Below are 19,483 nucleotides of genomic sequence, written 5' to 3'. Positions count from 1 at the left end.
GTGTTCATTTAATATAGTATACATATATTCAGTAATCTATCCTAGGGATTAATTATGTTTTTGTTTTTATACATACACGTACGCCTGCGTGCGCATTGAACTTTGTTAATAAACTAGCATCCAGTTGTTATAAAAAACCAATCCATTTCGAAATCAAAGGCGTATAACGTTGAATATAACGATTGAGCAATTTTTAGCTGAACTTCGTGTTGAATTTTAATAGAATTAAATCGATAAAAGAGAAAAATGAAAGTGGAAAAAACACCAAATGCAGAAGCAAAACATTTACTTAATTAGTGATTATAATTATAGCTACAACAAAAAGGCATGTTAATTTTTTAGAAATAAAAATGGTTGAAAACAACAAAGCAAGGCGTTTTATTTGAGGACATTTCAAATCTCTAACGGTAGCAAGCAGTGGCTTCAGTACTTGCAAGCAGTTCACAGAACCACTTGCTTTGGGGCACAAGCAGTTCATCGCTGTTAAGCTTCACAGAGATCTGTTAATGTGCAAAACGTTGTTAGCCAATCAAAATCAAGCGAGAAAAGGAAAGAGAAAACGGTTTTTATTGGTTAAAAAAGAACTGAAAAAATGAGAAAGTAAAAGTAGGTATGTATGTATTTATGAATGAATGGAGCAAGTAAATAGAGATAGGACGTAGTTTTGGATAAAAACTGTAAAATATAGAAAAGTGTAAGAGTCCTGTTTTTAGCATTATTAAACGTATCGAATTTTGACTTTTAATATCATTTTTTTCATTACATACATAAGCTAGGATAAAAGATGAACAATTAATAACGTATGTATCTATGTATGTATGTGTGAGATTAGACATCTGACATCGTCATAGCAGTCCAAAAGTTCTTGGAAGTAGACAAATAAAATCACAGATATACATACATACACACATATGTATATACATATATGTACATACATATGATACCCAATGGATCCAAGCAATCAATCTCAGATACACGTTAATAAACATTCATATGTAAATATGATAAAGATAAATGATGTCGGGCTTATTTTTAAGAATATGTGTTAGGTCACAATCATCTTTCTGTGTGTCTGCAATACAACCACATTCTTACATTCATGGCATTCCCTGATTAAAAGTGGAGTCCCAATTATATAAATCCATAAATGACAAACCCCCGTCGGGATGTCATCAAAAATGTAAATGAATGCATTGAAAACATGGATTCCTATGGTCCTAGCACAACTCAAAACTAAAATTCGAGAATCTCTTTAAATGTGTTGATTAAGATACGAATCATGGATTATACATATACATACATATTATTAAGTGGTTGAGAGCAATTGATAAGCAATTGTAAAGATGTACATATTTACTTATTAATTGATTTGTTGAGGTCATTTTTACTGTGTAACTGATATTGCTCGAAACGAAAATGAAGGAGATTGGATATCTGTCATTACATGGGAATATAGTTAATAGCCCAATTATATACATATTTGCATGTATTTAAAATGATATGGAATTACGTTTTTTTTGAAACCATTTTAGTATAATACAAAAATATATTCGTCAATAGACCGAATATTTAGCAAATCTGTCGCATACATACTCGTTTGTACAAACCTACGAACGACTCAATCAAACAACCCTGTAAGAGAGAGAGAGAGGGAGAGAAAGAGACGACTATGGTATCATTGGCAGCTCACTTCCGTCGCCACTGAAGCCATTTGACAATTTTTCTAATACCTTCACGATCCGATCCCAATCCGGATTCCGAGCATATGCTCTGGTTGCCCCGATCCCATATGTTTTCGGCTTTCCTTCCTTATTCGTTCCTTTTTTTTTCGGTGGTCTTGCTTTGCGGCAATTTGTTTGCAGTTTTGTTTGCGATTTAGGGGATAATGTGCCATAAAGCCAAAACACGATTGACTGAGTCGCCGGTCACGACTAATCGGCAGAGAGAGAGAAAGATAGGCAGAGTGACAGAGAGGCAGATCTAGCTGGCTGATCGGCTGCGGATAATGCCCGGCAACTCCATTGTGAACGCATCAATAGTTATAATCGCAGCATCAATATTTACCCTAAGACCGACTCTGGGGCCGATCCGGAGCCGTTGCCGTTGCCGTTGCCGTAGCCTGAGCCTAAAACCCCGACTCCGCCGCAGCGGACAACAATGCGAGCAAATCCGCTGCCAGCGTTCCAATGAGGCGATTAACACCTAAATATGTGTGTCATTAGAGGCGACAAATGGAAAACGTATTGACAGGCAGACAGACGGAGGCTTTGACATCGTCATCCTTATTTCCAGCCTGCCAGAAGCATTGCCGTCGATGGGCTGCCGATGGGCTACACTGAGAAAATTCTGTGGGAAGTTGCGTACACCCTTCTCTGGTTGAAATTGTCTAAGTCTCAAATAATAGCTAAAGCTACAGGGTATTTACAAAGGTATTCCCAAGTCAAAAAATTGCATTTCAAATTAAGATTATTCCTGTGTTTCTCTCAGTGTATTTCCACATATCAAAATCGCTGGGCAGGCTAAATCTATGCTGTTCGGGTTGGTGTCAATAATGCGCTTGTTTTTATTTTCAAATGCCGATAACTTGCCCTTAAGCCGATTTGGCATACGTATCGCCCATACATACATACATATGTATATGTATGCATGAACACACAGATACCCAAACGCACACATGCAGATGCGTTTTGAAACGGCGTTTGACGATCCATGACGTCAGCCATGAGAGTGACACCCCCAAGGCAGGACGGGCCTGCTAAAAACTACTAAAAATCAACTCTTTTTCAAGAATTTTGGCAGATATTTCTTTTTTGGCCGAGTGTAAGAGGCTCACCACTAAACTCCCACAAGTTGCGGTCTTCCTTTGGGGTCTGGTCATCCATCGGTTGGATTGGATCATTTTCTCCTGTGCGACATGTGCATCGTTCCTCCTCCCTCCCTGCCGCGTGTGGGTGAGTGTGTGCGGCAGGCGAACCTAAACCGATTAGAGGCTGCCACAGAGCGGAGTAAGGTCGATATGGGGGGAATTTAACCAATGGATGATTAAAAAGTTCCATTGACACTTTGGGCGACACTCTACACCGTTTGGAAGCCGCCGTACGGGTGGCTTAATCTCCACAAATTGCTCTGCTCCAAAGGGACGGAGATGCTTTTGAAACGAGTATTCGGAATGCAGCTCCAAAATGAACCAATAATGGATATTATAAATATGTGCATACCCGTAAATATTCTAAGACCCTCGAATTTGATCTTCAAATTGAAATAAATTTCTTGCGTTAATCTGTGCGAGGGAAGTAATTAACAAAGCAACGGCTCTCAAATATTATCTATCCACTTCTTGGTGATCCCCCAAGCAGATTTATTTGGGCCCCGGCCCCTGCTGTTGCCCCTTCTTCCTCGCACAATCTCGCATGGGAGCGTTAACGCTCATGTCAGTAAGTTCAAATTACATTTAATTGTTGGACATTTTTTGGATTCGAGCGGTCTGGCGGGAGGGCGAGGGTGGTGCACGCACAGCCGCACATCCACAGATACACGATACGCGCGTATGTACACGAAAAGCCACCACAAGGCCATCGCCGAATCCCAAAATCCGGCATAGGAAGCGTAGTCGGGCTTAATTTGTAAAAGAGATAACATTTACACGTCAAAAGCGTTCAGGACTGGGGCAGGGACAGCGACTGGGACTGGGACTGGGCTTGGGCTGGATGAGGGCGTTACGAATGATGGCGGTGATGTGTCAGATACTTCCATTTGAAATATAATAAGTTGATTCCGACGAAAGGTGGGGGTAAGTGAATTTGAATCTCAATTGAATTGCGAATCGTAGGTTTGGGGGAACGTCCGTTCTTTACGCCTGTCTGGTCGCCCGGGTCCTGCCCTCCTTTCCCATCGCCTGGCGAACCCAATTATCTTTCAATAAAAGGGGCAGCAGCAGGAAAAGTGCATCCTCAAGTTACACGCATGTTGTTGTAACGGATTTGTATGTGTGTTTTTGCCCAAAATCCAAAAAACCAAAAAGCCAAAACAGCATCAGCCCGGCCACAGCCAGAGCCAAAGAGGACAGAACGAACGCAGTGAACATTTCCATAGGGGTTGGACTCTGTCTCTCTCTAGCCAGAGAACTTGGGTTCCGGGGTTCCCCTTTTGTCTTTTGGCTGGCGTAACCCAAATCTGACCTGCGGGCAAACATCTTTATTAATTCATAATTCAATCGGGAATCGCTGGGGAAGACACAATAGAGCTGGGACCATGGAACATGGAAAGCATCGCACATTTGGCAACATTATGGATTGTGATTTAACTTCAATTTTCCTAGGTCTATGGTCTCCCTATTTCACTTTTGTTTCAGTAATTCAATACGATTTTTCAATCTCCCAACAAGAGATGATTTCAATGGGAAAGCTCACTCGGGCAGCCTCAATTTTCTAAACGAGATGATGATGTTGATGATGGGAGGAGGATGGTCTGTCCCAAGGCATCTTTTCGCCAGCAAGTGGAAAATTGGAATAGCAATTTAGTTTAATTAGTTCGAATGAAGGCAACCGCTGGCCGATTAACTTAATGCATCTCAAATTAAGTTTTCCAATTGCTGCAGCTACCAAGGGATTCTATCCCTCTATCTGTCGAAGGAAAGCGCTTTTTAATTCTCTCAACAAACTTTGAACAGTTCCATTTACACCCAGTCACAGTTATCGGGGGAATATGTCATTATAAACATCCAGAATTTGTACAGATTACCCATCATCGATGGGTACGATATACGATGTACGATGCTATCGGGGCGAAAAACCGTTTACATGGTGTTTCAGTAATCGCATGGAAAATCTGCCAGCCAGCCAGCCAGCCAGCCAGCCAGCCGTCCTCATGAATATTATGGGCAGCGAGAGCATTTAATGCATTCCATACCCCGTCTTTCCGTCTAATCCGTTTTCAAAATCTGTAAATCCATGCGGTCTGTGGGCAAGAATAACAATGCCACAAACTGAAAGAGAAACAGAAACAGAAACAGCAGCGGAAATGTTTCTAGAATCAGAATCGGAGTTGGCTGAGTGCTTTTGTTAATCCGAATCCGAGGGACTGACGGACTAAGGGACACCCCAGAAGAGGCGAGTCTCTTTAGCACCGAGACGCAACCACAATAGCCACGCCCTCCTTTTCTGAGCCACAACCAGAAACCGAGCCAGAATCAGAACCAGAACCAGGATGAAGACATCATCTTGATGGGTACAGATAAAGGGAGACTGGGACTGAGACTGAGACTGTGACTGTTACTGTTACTGCCTTTTCAATGCTCTTATGAATTACGGATCGACGCCTCCTGTTCCTTTGTCTGCCTGCTGCACCTTTCGCCCGAAACCAAAACCAAAACCAAAACCGAATCGGCATCGGCATCGGCATCGGAATCCCCGTCTGAACATGACTCCCCCATCTTTATATATACTATTTACGTACGTATATATCGATGGTTCTATCCGGGGAAAATCTCATTAGACACACAAAAGGGAAAGCGACTCATCTTTCATTCGGGATGCTCGGCGGCGACAATTAGTACGAGTGTCGAGTTATTCCGCAACCGAAGGTACAGTAAATGCCATTAATGAAGCACACTGGAGAGGTGCTTCAGGCGAGGCTTCAGGTGCCCCACGGGCCCGCCCACAAGCCCTCTACTAGAGGGGGAGGATGCGCTTGAAGCGATGCGAAGGAGTCGTCCCTTGCAAGTGTCCTCGCCGCAAGAAAAGGGTTAAAGTCTGGAGCATGTGTGAAGTGTTTGCGTTGCTCATTTAATGCTGCAAATATTTGGACAAAGTTCAAGCCTATCCCAAGCCCCTCGGGACATTTAATTCACTCCCCGAACCACTCTTCAGCAATTTGTCACGAAAAATTATCATAATAAAGTCGGAATTTATTGATTCGCCTTGTTGACTGTTCACAATTGTCGGAACAGTCCGGAACAGTCCGGAACAGATGGGCCTTTCTCGGTGTTTCGACTGTTGTTTGCTCGGGGAATTTGCATTGCTTCCGCCACCCAGGGCCCCCAGGCCCACCCGCCCTGCCCATTCTCCTCCTCAATCTGAATCTCTTCCCCACCCCGAAAAGCGAGACAACAATGCAACTCTTTTGGATGAAATATATTCAAAGCGCGTTTGTCTATTTACAGTACATTTACGCACTTAATGATGGGGTTCGTTCTGTGCCCCCCCCCCCCCCCCCCCCCCCCCCCTCTCAATCACCCACTCTCCTCATCATCCCACCCCACCCACAGACAGGCGGCGAAAAAGTGAGCAAATGTCAGTCAAAAGATTTAAAGATGTGCACGTTAAATGTTTTATATTGTGGTAAACGTCCCCCCCCTGTCACTGTCTGCCTGTCTGTCTGTTTTGTCCCTTTGTCAATAATCTCCGAGGACAGTGGGGCAAACATAGCCCAAACCAGAGATACTAGAACAGGTCCATCTATCACCATCTCTTGAAATCGATATTTAATAGACTTCAGAGACTATTCTTTTCAGATGGTAGAAAGAAAACTGCCCCAGAAACGGATTCAATAGTCCACTTCTATAAATGTTTGGCTATATAAAACCTCTTTTTTAAGAGACTATACAAAATTAGTTCTATGAATGTTCGAGTATCTCTTCTATTAAGTCATTCCAGTCCATACAACATCCTCATCAATTTTTCTTCTTTCTTTGAAAAAACAAACATTTAATGTCGCTTGTCCAAATATTTTGTGCACCCACAATGAGAGTGCATTCCACTGTAACCATGGGCTTTTGTTCGGGGGAGTTGTTGAACAGCAATTTTCGAACTAGACGGCACCCAGAATGAGGCAGAAATCGAGGATGGGATGTGGAAGGAAACTCTCTACAAATTGACGACAAAACAGAAAGAGAAACACTTTTTCCTGGAGGGTGCATAAATTCAATTTGAAATTTGTGTGTGTAAACCTTTGCAGCGAGGCTTTTTTTGTGGTTAACCTAATTGAGTCGTCTTGTAAAATATGTAAATGCAGGACCGCCACACAGCACACACCCTCTCTTTGGGTCCATAGGAGTCAGAGGTTGTTTGACTGTTCCCGGGCGTTAATAATTATCAACCCCCGAAATTGTGGCGACGACGCATTAATTGGATAAAACAACAGAAGCAACTGGAGGGCAGTACACCTTCCACCTCTGCAGTGGAACCATTGAATAGACTATTTCTTCCACCGTCTTTGTCTGCTCATGTAATTGGTCAATGGGTCTCGAATGACACATTCCCTGGAAGTATAGTATGGTATGCTGCCTGGAAACTAGTAAATCAATTACGTGGCCAGGGGGCGAGGTGCGTCGCCGGCTAATTGGAGACATATGGTATTCGTCTATCGCCTATCGATTCCACTGCCAATACCAGAAGACCCCTACCCCAGACCGCAGACGCCAAGAGGCGGCCGAAAATTGGTGGAGAGGATGGTGCAGGGAAATAGGGTCAAAAGTGTCACATCATGCATAATGATGACGGTGCCGAGGCGGCGCGAACGGTGCGAGACGGGACTAAAAATAAAAACATGAAATGGCCGAAAATGCTTCTTGCATTGGGGAAAATTAACTGACAATGTGGCGTATACTTAATGCCGGGACGGGGCTGGCCCGGGCTACTGATAATTGCGCTTTCAAGTGTTTCTAGCGCTGACGACTGTCGGATGGTCTGACGACTTGCACATGCTCTAGCCGAGTCTCCGTCCCCCGTCCCAGACCCCTCTCCCTCACGAACTCACCTTGTAATTTGAGCCGAAAATTTGTTGTAAAAAGGAAGCACTTATCCAACTAGTCAGTCAGGCCCATCAATCTGGGCAAGAGTCTGGTCTCCTCTTCTGTGGCTCCTCTGGCGCTTGCCCCGGCCTCAGATTAGATCGCATATGCAGAGCCGGAATGATTCCAAATTCGATATAGTATAGTATATAGTATATGGGCATGGATACGGACACAGAATGTTCCCAGGGAGCACCACAGAGGCGACTTTTGAGCCCATAATGACGATGATGTGGTGCATTTGTGTGTGAGTGACAGTGACGCGTCACTTTCTGTGGATCGCCTCTCCTCGCCTCGTCTCGCCTGGCCTCTCCTCTCCTCTGTTTTTGGTGAGAGGTCCGCCGTGGCTCTGCTTGTGGCTGTGGCTGCTGGATGCATTCGTGTGTTTGCGTTTGCCCACAGCATTGGATATTTTCATAAGGCAGCTAAGTAAACCACTCAAGTAGGACATGGCAAGGCCGGACATGTCATCGTTGGCGCCATCCGCCGACGCCGTTGCCATCATTTGGATAGGATGAGGGGTAGATGATATATGGTAGACGGTTCTCCGTTGTTGTTCTTTCCCTCTGGACTTGACTTGGCTTTCAGATGACTTCGGTGCCGCATGCATTCGTCGTCTCTTGTTGATGTTTACACAGAAATTGATATTTTATTTCAAAATATCAACAACTATCGGGAAAGCAGCAGCAGCAGATGAATAAAAGGAAGATCAACAGGGGAAGAGAGACATTTCCCGATCCTGTTGAAGTTTTTGGGAGATTATTTACTCCAGAGGCTAACGTTGGTCTTGAGGAAGGCTGAAAATGATAGCTGGCCAAGGCATTGATGTGCGGAAATGATTCAAGACATCCTTTAAGATTATGAATTAGTTTCTTCCCAAAAGAATAGGAAATATTATCCATTCAAAATGCCATTTAATTTGGTATGGTGTAACTTTTACTTGGGAGATGTCTTTGTTTAAAATTGATCTCCGATCTCTGATCCAAATCGAAATGTTGGGGTTCCAATGTCCATGTCCAAAATCAAACAAGTTCGGATAATGATTTAAATTCTTAACTGTTCATTCGGTTTTTATTGCAATCTAAATGTATACGTAAGCTCTATGATTTGCATACTTAAACTCTATTTACAATTACGTACACACACAAAAATTTGAATGAAAACGTTTCGAATTCAAGTTCACATTCAGCTGCCCGAGTGCGCAAGTGGCAGGGCCTCTTTCTCTCTGTCTCTCTGTCTCTCTGTCTCTCTTCCTCTATAATATCCCTCTGGTTCCTGCTCTATGCCTATCTGTAACTCTCTTTCTGGCTCAACTGGCTTAAATGGCTATCTTTGAAGAGTGTGCGACGCTTGCGGTACGAGTGCTGTGGTACGAGTACTGGAACTTGCTGGATATATGGTAGGTAGGATAGGGTACGATATAGGGTAGGATTTCCGGATCAAAGATCTGGCTAAAGTCGATTTCGCTTGATTCAGTTATTGCTCGAACTGGAACTCGCTCCAAGGATGCGCTTAACTAGATTTAACTTAGAATTAGAATTGAAACAATTTGAATAGCTGGGCCTTAGTGCTTCGGGGGGACAGGTATGGTGATGGGGATGGGGATGGGCATGCGGATGGGGCGACACCTCAGACCCGCTGATATCATGTGATCTCTGGAGCACTGTGCTTCAGCTCGGGCGACGTTGAGAACGGCCTGTGCAGCAGCAATTGCCCGCTGTGGTGGTAGCCCGTGGTGGTCGCCTCGTGGTGATGATGGTTCACAGCACCGGGATTAGCTCCACCGCCTCCTGATCCCGCTCCTGCAGCGGCCGCGGCCACCGCCGTCGAGTTGAGCTTCTCCGGGGAGTTGATTCGCAGCTTGGGTGGCGGTGGGTGCTGCTGGGCGTGGCTGGGCACGCACTCCACATAGGCCGCGTAGGCGGGATGATGCAGATGCGGTGGCCCGCCGGAGCCTCCGTTCAAGGCCAGCGGCTGGGGCAGCTGTGGCAGCTGCGGATGCGGCCGCAGGACAATGGGCTGGATGGGGAACTGCTGCGAAATTTCCTTCAGGTTGCTAAAGCTTTGCAGGTAGCAGCCGGCACTGAATAGACTGGTGGCCGCATCCAGCTTGAAGGGCGGCAGACAGCCCGGTCCGGGCAGCGGAGGACCACCCCCACCAGCACCCGCTCCACCGAACACCACTCCGCCGTGGGGCAGCTGGGGAGGGGTCAGGCCGGGCGAGGCCAGTGGAAGGGAGCTGCTCAGATCCCGCGGCTTGTCGTCATCCACGCTGAGGCTCTCATCGCGGTCGTTGGCTCCATTCGAGGTGCTCCCGGGGCTGTGCTGCAGCTGCAGGCTGCTGGGCACGGGCGAGTGGGTGCCCAGCGAGATGTCCGAGTCGGAGCTGTCCGAGGGCGTGGGCGAGGCAGCCCCATCTGCCCGCCGGCTGCGGCAGCCCATGCCCGAGTTCTGGTTGTGCTGGAGGCTGCAATGAAAGGAAAGGTTTAGTGGGGGTTTCTCTAATATATACTAATAGTTGTATAGATAGATAAATCATTTCCCCCATAATACATTATTAGGAAGAAGGAGCTACCTTCTTTATTCTTCAGATAGCATACCATATCCTCAATAATTGCCATAGAAAATCACCATTTAAGAATGTCTCTTTATATCTATCGGACCACTATATCATATAGCTGTCATGTGAACATTTTTTCAGCAAAGGTATTCAATGCGGTTTCCGGTGCTTGTTTCAGAGCAATAATAATTGATCGAATGGCTAATAGAATTAGATCGGTTCCCAAGCCCCACTCGACAGGCATTCACTTCTTCTGCTCTCACAGACCCGTCGCTCCATCGCGATTTTCCGCTCTACCACCTTTTGATGGACTCCGGTCTGGGACTTTCATTGCATTGGCATCGGCATCGTTAATTAGTCGATGGCCGACAGTTGCAGTGGCTGTGGCTGTGGCTTGACGTCCATTAAGGCGGCTCATTTGTCGCTGCCCTCCAGCGGCAGGGGGTCAAAAGGAGCAGGGGGGAAGAGCAGCAGAAGGAGGCGACTCCAACTCCGTTTGGCTCATAAATCTGACACAACTTTCACACATGCTTTGAGATAAATTGTCTGTGGCCAAAACAAAAGACGCGCCATCCGCCACCAGAAGATGACTTGATTAGCCGCCATAGATTCGACACCAGCAGCGAGACAGAGACGGAGACAGACTGGCAGGAGGTGAAGGAGAAGGGGGACAAGCATTCTCATATACATCATCATTTGCCAACGCGCCATGACTCCTGCAATGTCATAATTATCGGTTAGGATTCGCTCAAGTTGCCGCAATTTGTTCACCACACTCCGCCCCGCCGCTGATCCTTGAGCGGCTCGTGTTGTGTGATTAATGGTGCATCACTTGCACTACCAACAGCACCATTGGGCACCACTGGACGCGGGAGCAGGGACACTGGCACAGTTGGAGCCTCGAAATGTATATGCGGCTACCTTTTTGTGGCCTTTGTCTTTCGCCTTCGAGGGGAGCATTAAATCGTTTAGTTGCCTAATGTGCCAACTTGATGGATCACTCTCCGTCTTCCCACTGCCACAGCACCTGCCCCTGCCCTTGTCCCCTGTCCCCTGTTCCCCGTTCTCCGTTCCCGGCTAAGATGAATTGTTAGCAAAACGATCAGGGGAGCAGCATGGGGATAGATGTGCTGTGGCTAGTGGAGACTACCCGCTGTTGGGATACTCCAGAAAAGGGGCCTACGACGGCGATTAGAAAGGTTTTTCTGCCTCTGATTTTCGGTAATTGGAACCCTCCACCGATGGGAAAGTATTGGAAATCTGTGTGCGGTGGGTCGGCGGTATGAAACCTTAGCTCTCGGCGGTAGCACAAACACAAATGTGGAGCGAAGGATGCTCCTTCTTCCTTCCTCCTTCTGGTAAGTAGCCAACATTTTTGGCACGGGCGACTCAAGGCCACTTTTGGGCTCCATTGGGAGCATCGCATCGCTTGGCTTGCCTCGGCACGCTTGGCTTGAGCCAAGAAACCGAAAACTTGGATACACGAATCTGATATATATTTTCCACACAATTGACTTGTCAGGGCACAGGAGGAGGAGGAGGGGGAGGAAGAGCAGGCATCAGTAGGCAGGGGCAAAGGGTTGACTGAAATCGGATACCGTGTGGCACCTAACCTAACCGAAATGACACGTATGTAATTACCCGCTTGGACATGGCCAGTCAGAGGAAGGCTGACTGGCTGGCTGGCTGGAAACCCGAGAAGAGAAGCATTGAAATGTTCTTTAATCGGCTCATGTCAGAAGATGGAGATTCCGACTCGGATTCAATACGAATCGAATCCAAACGAAACGAAACGAAACGAAACCCATTCAGGCTGCAGAAGAATGCTGGTAACATGATCCGCTAGACCAACAAAAGACTCTCGCTGCGATTTAAATATGGCTTAAAGACCAGAGCCAGAGACAGAACCAGCTAGAGGGAGTCCTTGGGCAGGCCCACTCTTTGAAGTAGAGGTAACTCTCCACGGGAGCAGCAATGTCAATAGCAGACGGTACCAAATCAGGCAGAATATTGCATCGCCTTGCGAGGCATTTCGATAATTGTGTCAATTCAAATTGAATGCTCTAAATTGTGTAAATATTTAGACAAGCCTGAGCATCGCTGGCTGAGAGCCATTTCCAGCCTGTCCCAGCTCCCGAGGGGTTTCTGTTTCTGTTTCTGTTTCCGTGTCTCTGGAGTGGCGGACCTAAATGCAATCAACATTTATTTTTGCTCTTTCTGCCTGAGTTCTGGTGAGATCTGTTGACAAACGGGATTTAAATTTGTTCGCCTTTGAATTTGAATATTTGCAACCCCCTCTGGGTCGAAATGTGACCCGCTCCTCCCCTCCCCCCACTCCCCCCACTCCCTATCACTTGTCAATTGAACAAAGGCCACATCCGGTGTTGCCTGCTCAGCCATCGATGAAGAGCGAGTGCTGTGCTCCGATGATGATGATGATGACTCTGAGCCTGACTTCTTATTAATTTCTTTAATACACTTTCTATACGGCATTGAAGTGTCCGACTTCTCATTCAACTCATTCTTCTTTGAGTCCCAGCTTCCCATCGTCAGCTCCAACTCTGGCTCCTGCTCCCATTGCATGCCGCATGTTGTATATTTTTCTCACAAGCCACCGAAAAACGGTAGTTGGTGTTGTGCAAACAGCGTCGAGTGGCGGTCGGAGCTGGAGCTGGAGCTGGAGTCGGAGCTCCCTCACGGGGGCTTCCATCACGGCATCATGGGTATGGGTACTTATGTGGCTCGAGTGCCCTGTCCGAGCGCTCAGACAAGTGCCCACTCGGACTCGGATATTGACAATGGGCCGGTGTGGATGTGGATGTGGATCTGCTTCTGCTTCTGCATCTTCCTTTCTTCATTAGAATTCGGGTTCGAGTTCGAGTTCGAGTCGCTGAGATGTTCGGATGCTGGGAAATCGATGGGCAAAACCTCTTCAAATTTAGTGGCAGCTTCTTGTCCTTATGCCTCTCTCCCTCAAGCCTGTATCTCTCTTTCTCTCTCTTTTCCGCTTGTGGATGTATCTGTATCTTTACGAGTATATGCCCAGTCCTCTCCCCAAGTGTCCGCAAGTGCGTGTTTGTTATTTTGATTGATAATTGACATTTACAACATATTTGTTGTGTGTTCAATTTTATTACACTCCGGGTTTTCCCCATTCATTCGCTCACAATTCCAATCCCAATCCCAATCCCAAGAACCCGAACCCGAACCCAAATGCTGGTTGATTTGATTTCTGTTGGCACATTTCATGTTCTGGGTTTGACAAATTGCTGTTCCCACTCCCTGCTCCCCTCTCAGACACCCGCCCACTGTGCCCCTAATTTGGCCATCGACTCTGCTCCGCTGCTTCGCTGCTGGAGCATCCGTCCATCTGTGTGGGCGAATCTCCAGTGGCTGTCCACGAGCCACGCATTTCGGTTTCGTGTAATTCACGCAATAAAACAATTGCGGCGAGGCAGTGGCAGGGGCAGGGGCAGGGGCAGAAGCTGGTTTATCCGAGAGCCGAACCGAGCCTCAGACTCAGCCTCAGCCTCATATCGCTGTCGTGCATCATCAAGTGGCAATTGTAATTGATCAAAATCAAGTCTATGGCTGGGCTAATGGCCAGCCAAGAATTGAAGCTTCTTCGAATTCTGGTTTCTGATTTCTCATTTCTAATGTGAAATATGAGTCAGCCTCAGTTTTAATTGCTGACTGATTGCGGAATCAATATCGGAATGAATGCTTGATTAATTCAGCTATAATCGCCCCTTTCTCTCATACGATCCCTGCCACTCTGCCACACTGCCACTCTGCCATGATTTGCACGCTTCAAGGGGCATGCCTCCATATCTGGGCCTATCTGTTGGATACAGGTAAAACTCTCCCATTCACATCATTGCCGCTGGCTCCCTTGTCAGAATTCTTGTATAATGTGCTGCAATCTTGATTTTGAATAGCTTGCAACTGCAACTGCAACTGCAACTGCAACTGCAACTGCCACTGCCACTGCGCAACTGTAGTACTTGGCAGTCGGAGGCATCAGAGCATGACAAGTTTCCGCTGACGCGAACAGAGTTTGAGTCAAGTTGAGTCGATCAATCTCTGATGTCTTAATTACTCAATTCGGGAGCAGACGCTGCGCCGCGCTGCCTTTCTCTGTGGAGCCTTTCTAATGCTTGAAGCGCGGAATTGCCGTCAGTGGAAGTTGCGTATTTGATTGATTTACCATCTTAACTGGAGCCCCAGCCTGGCTCCTTCTTCCACCACGATCTTGTTTTGCTTGGGCCGACAGCTCCATCGCCAACTCAAACTCCAGCTGCTCTGTCTGTCCGTGTCCGTGTCCGTGTGTCGCCCCCCGTTTGCACAAGTGCAGTAGCAAAAATGTTAAAAATGTTTTTCAGCGCACAATGCTTGAACAGTCAGCGCCTGTTCTCTGCCAGGTCTGAGGCTTTAGGTTTGGGTCTGAGTCTGGGTTCTGGTGAGATTGGTCTGACACTGCCCCTGCCCCGGCCCCTGTCCTGCCCTGCCCTGTCCTGTCCTGCCGGAATCCCCTTCATATTCTGCTGTCTGCTATCGCCTGGCGCTGTCGAAGTGGTTGTTCGCCGTCGCTGGGGCATATGAACGGCTTTTAATTTCATATTTTTTATATACAGATACATATTTGTATACCCGTTGATAGGTACGTATATATGTACATATCTCTGTATATCTTTTGGATATCTTATGGCTTGTAGACATTTGTGTTCAATGCGCTTCTTTTTCTTTTCCTCTTTTTTTTGTCTCATCTTCAAGTCTCTTGCCGGCTCTGCTTAATAACACGATGACTACACGAAACGAAACCTCGAAAAACTCGAATTCGAGCTGCGGCTCTGGATCTCGGCCTGGCTCCGGATCGGGTACGAATGCGAGTACGAATGGAGCTGTAATGGCCGCGTATCCGTAGCGCCTGTTCTGCGGCCTCTGCTGCTGCTTTACAAGCGAAATAATCGCCATCATTTCAACTAATGACCCGTTCCAAAAGCCGTTCGTATCTGGATATTTTATTTTTTGTTTTTTGGGGTTATGCCATTACGAGCATGGATGGTGGCTTATGTGAATCTTGGCTGGCGCTTTGTGCAGATTCATTCAATTTGAGACGAGGCCGAAGCTGCTCCTAACTTAATAAACACGGACCCCGAATCCGTTGGGATCTGGGCATCTCGGCTCTTCAAGATCTCCGAAGAATGCCAAATGTTGTCTCGATTTCTTTTACTTTTACTTTTCCTTTTCCACCTACCGATCGTTTCATTTTTTCCGTTTTCGGTTAGCAGGTAGAACTTGAAATATTTGCGCATCTGCAGGAGCAGCCTGGCACTTGAGTGGACTACGATTTCGACTCCGGCTCCGTCCTGGCTTTTCTTGCAGTGTCATTCCACTTAACTTGCCTCCTCCTCTTCCTCCTCCTCCTCCTTTGTGGGCATCTTCTGTGCGGGATCTTCTTCATTTCAACTTCGCGCGAATTGGTCGAGTTTTAACTTCTTTGCCCCTTCACTCCCGATCTCTCGATCCCTCGATCTCTGTCTCTGGTCATATTTTGCAAGCGGTTGCACCTTTCCAGGTGAAGCATGAGCTGCGTTTACATTGTCATCGTTATCATCATTGCATTCATATTCATCGTCATCGTCATCATCATCATCTTTATCGTCAGCGTCGGCGGCGGTCAGTTTAATGTGGCCAAAAAGCGACGACCGCAACAAACAGCAGAAATCGAGAACGCTTCACTGAGTGCCGCCACCGCCGCCACCGCCACCGCCACCGCCGCTGCCACTGCCACATATGAGTATCGGCACGGATCAATGAAATGGAAACGCTCCTGTATGGCCCCTACTCCCCCAGCGATCTCCAGCAACCCACTGGGCCGCTTAGAAGGAGATGATATCGTTTTACCTAGTCCATCTCGAGTTACCTTCTAGCTGGAGCTGGAGATGGAGCTGGGTCTCGGTCTGGTGCTGGGGCTACTATTGGATAATTGACCCCCGGGAAGATGTTGCGGTGGAACTTACCGATTCTTGGCAGCAGCAGCCCGATCCCGTTGACGGCGATTCTTGAACCAGTTGCCCACTTGCGTGGGATTGAGGCCGGTGGCCTTGGCCAGCTCCCGCTTCTTGGTGGGGTTCGGATAGGGATCCTGTAGGTACCATTCGCGCAGTAGGCTCCTCGTGCGCTCCTTGAAGCAGTGCGTCTTCTGTTCGCCATCCCAGATGGTCGGTGGAAGGGGAAACTTCTTGCGCACTCGATACTTGTCAACGGGCCCTGTAAATGGCAGGTTCTAATGAATGGTGGCTCCCTTCACGGAGTCCAGAATCTGCACTCACCTAGGGAGCGACCGCGCAACTTCTCGGCCTCGATGTAGTGGGCCTCCAGCCACATGGCCTGCAGCTTGCCATAGGATGCCTTAGTAAATTTATGATTCTCTATTATTGCATAAAGTTCCCTGAAATATATAGAGATATAGCACGATATACAGATGGAATCAAAGTCAAAAAAAGGAGGAGTTGCCAGCACAGATTTCAACCCCATCGACCGCCCTCTGGGACTGCTGCTGCGATGTCCTGCTGCGAGGCCATTCCATCCCCCTGCTCAGGGGCTAAGTCGGCCATATGTATTTTGAAACAATTTCATAAGTATTTATTGTCGTCACTGCCGTTGACAGCTCAGCTGAGTACGTCAAATGATTTTAATTGGAAGTCGTTTATTTGCCAAGTCAAAGCAATCAAATCACTTGCCACAGCAGATCCGTATATGCCTATGTACTCCTATATGTACGTATATGTACATATGTTTTATACGACTATCACATTGATTGATTGTAGTCAGATTTGATAGCTGCAGCCCCGTTTGATTTGTCATAGACGAGATGCAAAAACCTGATGCAACCGTAAACAGAGGCGAGTACTAGCGACCGATCGGATAATTGTCTATATCGATAGCCGTTGCATCGAGACCTGTTTGACCACCTGGCTCGCTGGTAACTGGAATTCGCGGATAGCCGAGCTGCTAAGTGGGTCTATTGCTTGTCTATCTGCATTCTGGTCCATTTGGGCCAATTTCTGGCGATCCTTTTGTGATCGCGACCCATTGAAACCCAATTTCGATTGGAATGAACTGTTTCCGGCTTTCTTAGATATTCAAATGTAATGTGAGAATATATTTGAGTGTGGCGACGGCAGCCAGAAAGCGTACCCACGTCCATTCCAATCTCCATTCCCGTTCCTGTACCCCGATCCCTGCAGCCTTGGATTCACGAGTATTGTTCGGTCGGTCGGTGTTTTATTAATCAAGCCTGCTCCACTTGGCTTTCGGATGGCAGCGAGTTTTTTAATTAGTAAATTAATTCCTTTGTTTATTAATTTAGGAGCTCATTGTGCTCTCATTACGGCCGAGGCACAAAGCTCGACGGGGAAAACTATCGAATAACCAAGCGACGGATCAGACCAGACCGGATCGGGTCGGGTCGGGTCGGGTTGGGACGGGGTTAATCAGGGAGGCTGCCCCTGCCGTCGATGAGGTTATTTGATCTGGGGGCTTTTGTCTGAGGAATGGAATCCTACCTGAAGTTACCAACATGATAGGCGACCACTGCCCGGGCCCGGAGCACCGCCTCGCAGTTGAGTATCTCGTGCATGTTTGGCAGGGCGACGGGCAGACTCCAGAGGAACCGGGCCAGCCGCTCGATGTCGCCCGAGTCCTCCAGGGTCTTGCAGACGATCTCCACCTGGGCGGCGGAGAAGGCGAGTGTGGGCACCGCCAGTATCGGACTGGGCGCTATAATCTGGTGGTGTGTGGGCGAGAAGCTCTCTGAGGGCGGCTGTTTGCCCTCCGTCGGTCCAACGGCCATTTTATTCGTTGAATCCACTGTGAACGAATTCGCATACTATTCTGCACCGAAACGAAGCAATCTTGCTTGCCACCAACACCAACTTGACCAGACTACCAGATTGCCAGAGAGTCGAGTCCTTAGTGCGAGTCCTAGGCTGTTGCTGGATTATCTTCACTTGTAAACTTCACTGAACTTTCGAGCACTGAACACGGGGGGAAGTCGTCGTCTATATCCACGGGTGTATGTACATTTAAATGTGGTTAGCACTTCAGGAGAGGTTTTGGATTTGGATTTGGAAACATTTAAGTGGTTGGATCACTCGCGCGTGGGATGACAGCGATCGGCTGGAGGATGTGGATGTGGATGAGGAGGTGACCACCGCGTTGGACGCACTACTGGCGGTGTCGGCGTGCGAATCCAAATGAATGCCAATGAGCCAGCTCATGAATGCGATACCCGGTCCCGGTTAACGAGTGCGAGTGCGAGTGCGAGTACGAGTGCGAGTCCGATTCGATGAGACTGCAGAACTGCAGAACTGCTCTTCCAAATCCACTTTGTATCCAAGCCTCCGACGGAAGGGGGCTGAGGCTGAGGTCGAGGCTGGGGCTGGGGCTGGGGCCGGGATTGGGACTGGGCGTGCTATGGATATAGCCGAGCAAACCGATCAGCCAACCGAGGTACCGAGCGACCAACCAAACGGCCAACCGAGCGCGCAAAAAATACGTCAAATAATGGTCTTGTAACTGAGCTGCCTACTATGCGACGGGAACGGTACGGAACGGAACGGCAGCAGCAGTGGCAGCAGTAGCAGTAGCAGCAGCAGATACAGCAATAGCAACAGCAACAGCTACAGCAGTGGCAGTGGCAGTGGCAGTGGCAGTAGCAGCAGCACAACAATGACGCGCCACAGATACAGATACTCTGGCAGCTTTCTCAGGCTACTGCTACTACTGCCGCTTGCCGCCTGCTGCCAGCTGCAGAAACAGATACACAGATACAGATACAGATACAGCTACAGATATGGTAACAGAAACGAGTTGCCACCAATACCAGCCCAAAGACCAGTTTGCTACCGAGCCCATGTACCAGACACGCACACAGATACTCCGATCCGGACACAGATACAGATACAGATACGGATACTGAAACACCACCAGACCCAGTTGCCCTCTGGTGCGGCAGTGGGCGTGGTTCGTGTTCGCGTTCGTGTTGCTGCTGCTGCTGTTGCCGTCTCGCTTTGATCAACGTCATTCGACACCAAACCGGGCTCTGCTGCCATCTCGTTCTGGCGGTT

General features: G+C 47.7%; 1 protein-coding gene across 1 annotated transcript; it reads right to left on the bottom strand.

Annotated features, from left to right (window-relative positions):
• Window positions 1-8,826: 8,826 nt before the first annotated feature.
• LOC6590131 (protein Optix) lies at window positions 8,827-19,007 on the bottom strand. The gene is made up of 4 exons (XM_002016206.2): window positions 17,921-19,007; window positions 16,685-16,803; window positions 16,373-16,622; window positions 8,827-10,256 (listed from the first exon to the last, which is right to left on the bottom strand). The coding sequence occupies exons 1-4, from the start codon at window positions 18,205-18,207 to the stop codon at window positions 9,434-9,436; spliced, it is 1,479 nt and encodes a 492-aa protein (XP_002016242.2). The 5' UTR covers window positions 18,208-19,007; the 3' UTR covers window positions 8,827-9,433.
• Window positions 19,008-19,483: the final 476 nt, after the last annotated feature.

The sequence above is a fragment of the Drosophila persimilis genome, unplaced genomic scaffold, assembly GCF_003286085.1.
Source record: "Drosophila persimilis strain 14011-0111.01,24,50 unplaced genomic scaffold, DperRS2 tig00000002-arrow-pilon, whole genome shotgun sequence".
NCBI lineage: Eukaryota > Metazoa > Arthropoda > Insecta > Diptera > Drosophilidae > Drosophila > Drosophila persimilis.
The sequence above is the reverse complement of the archived record's forward strand: the minus strand, read 5'-3'. Positions and strand labels throughout refer to the sequence as shown.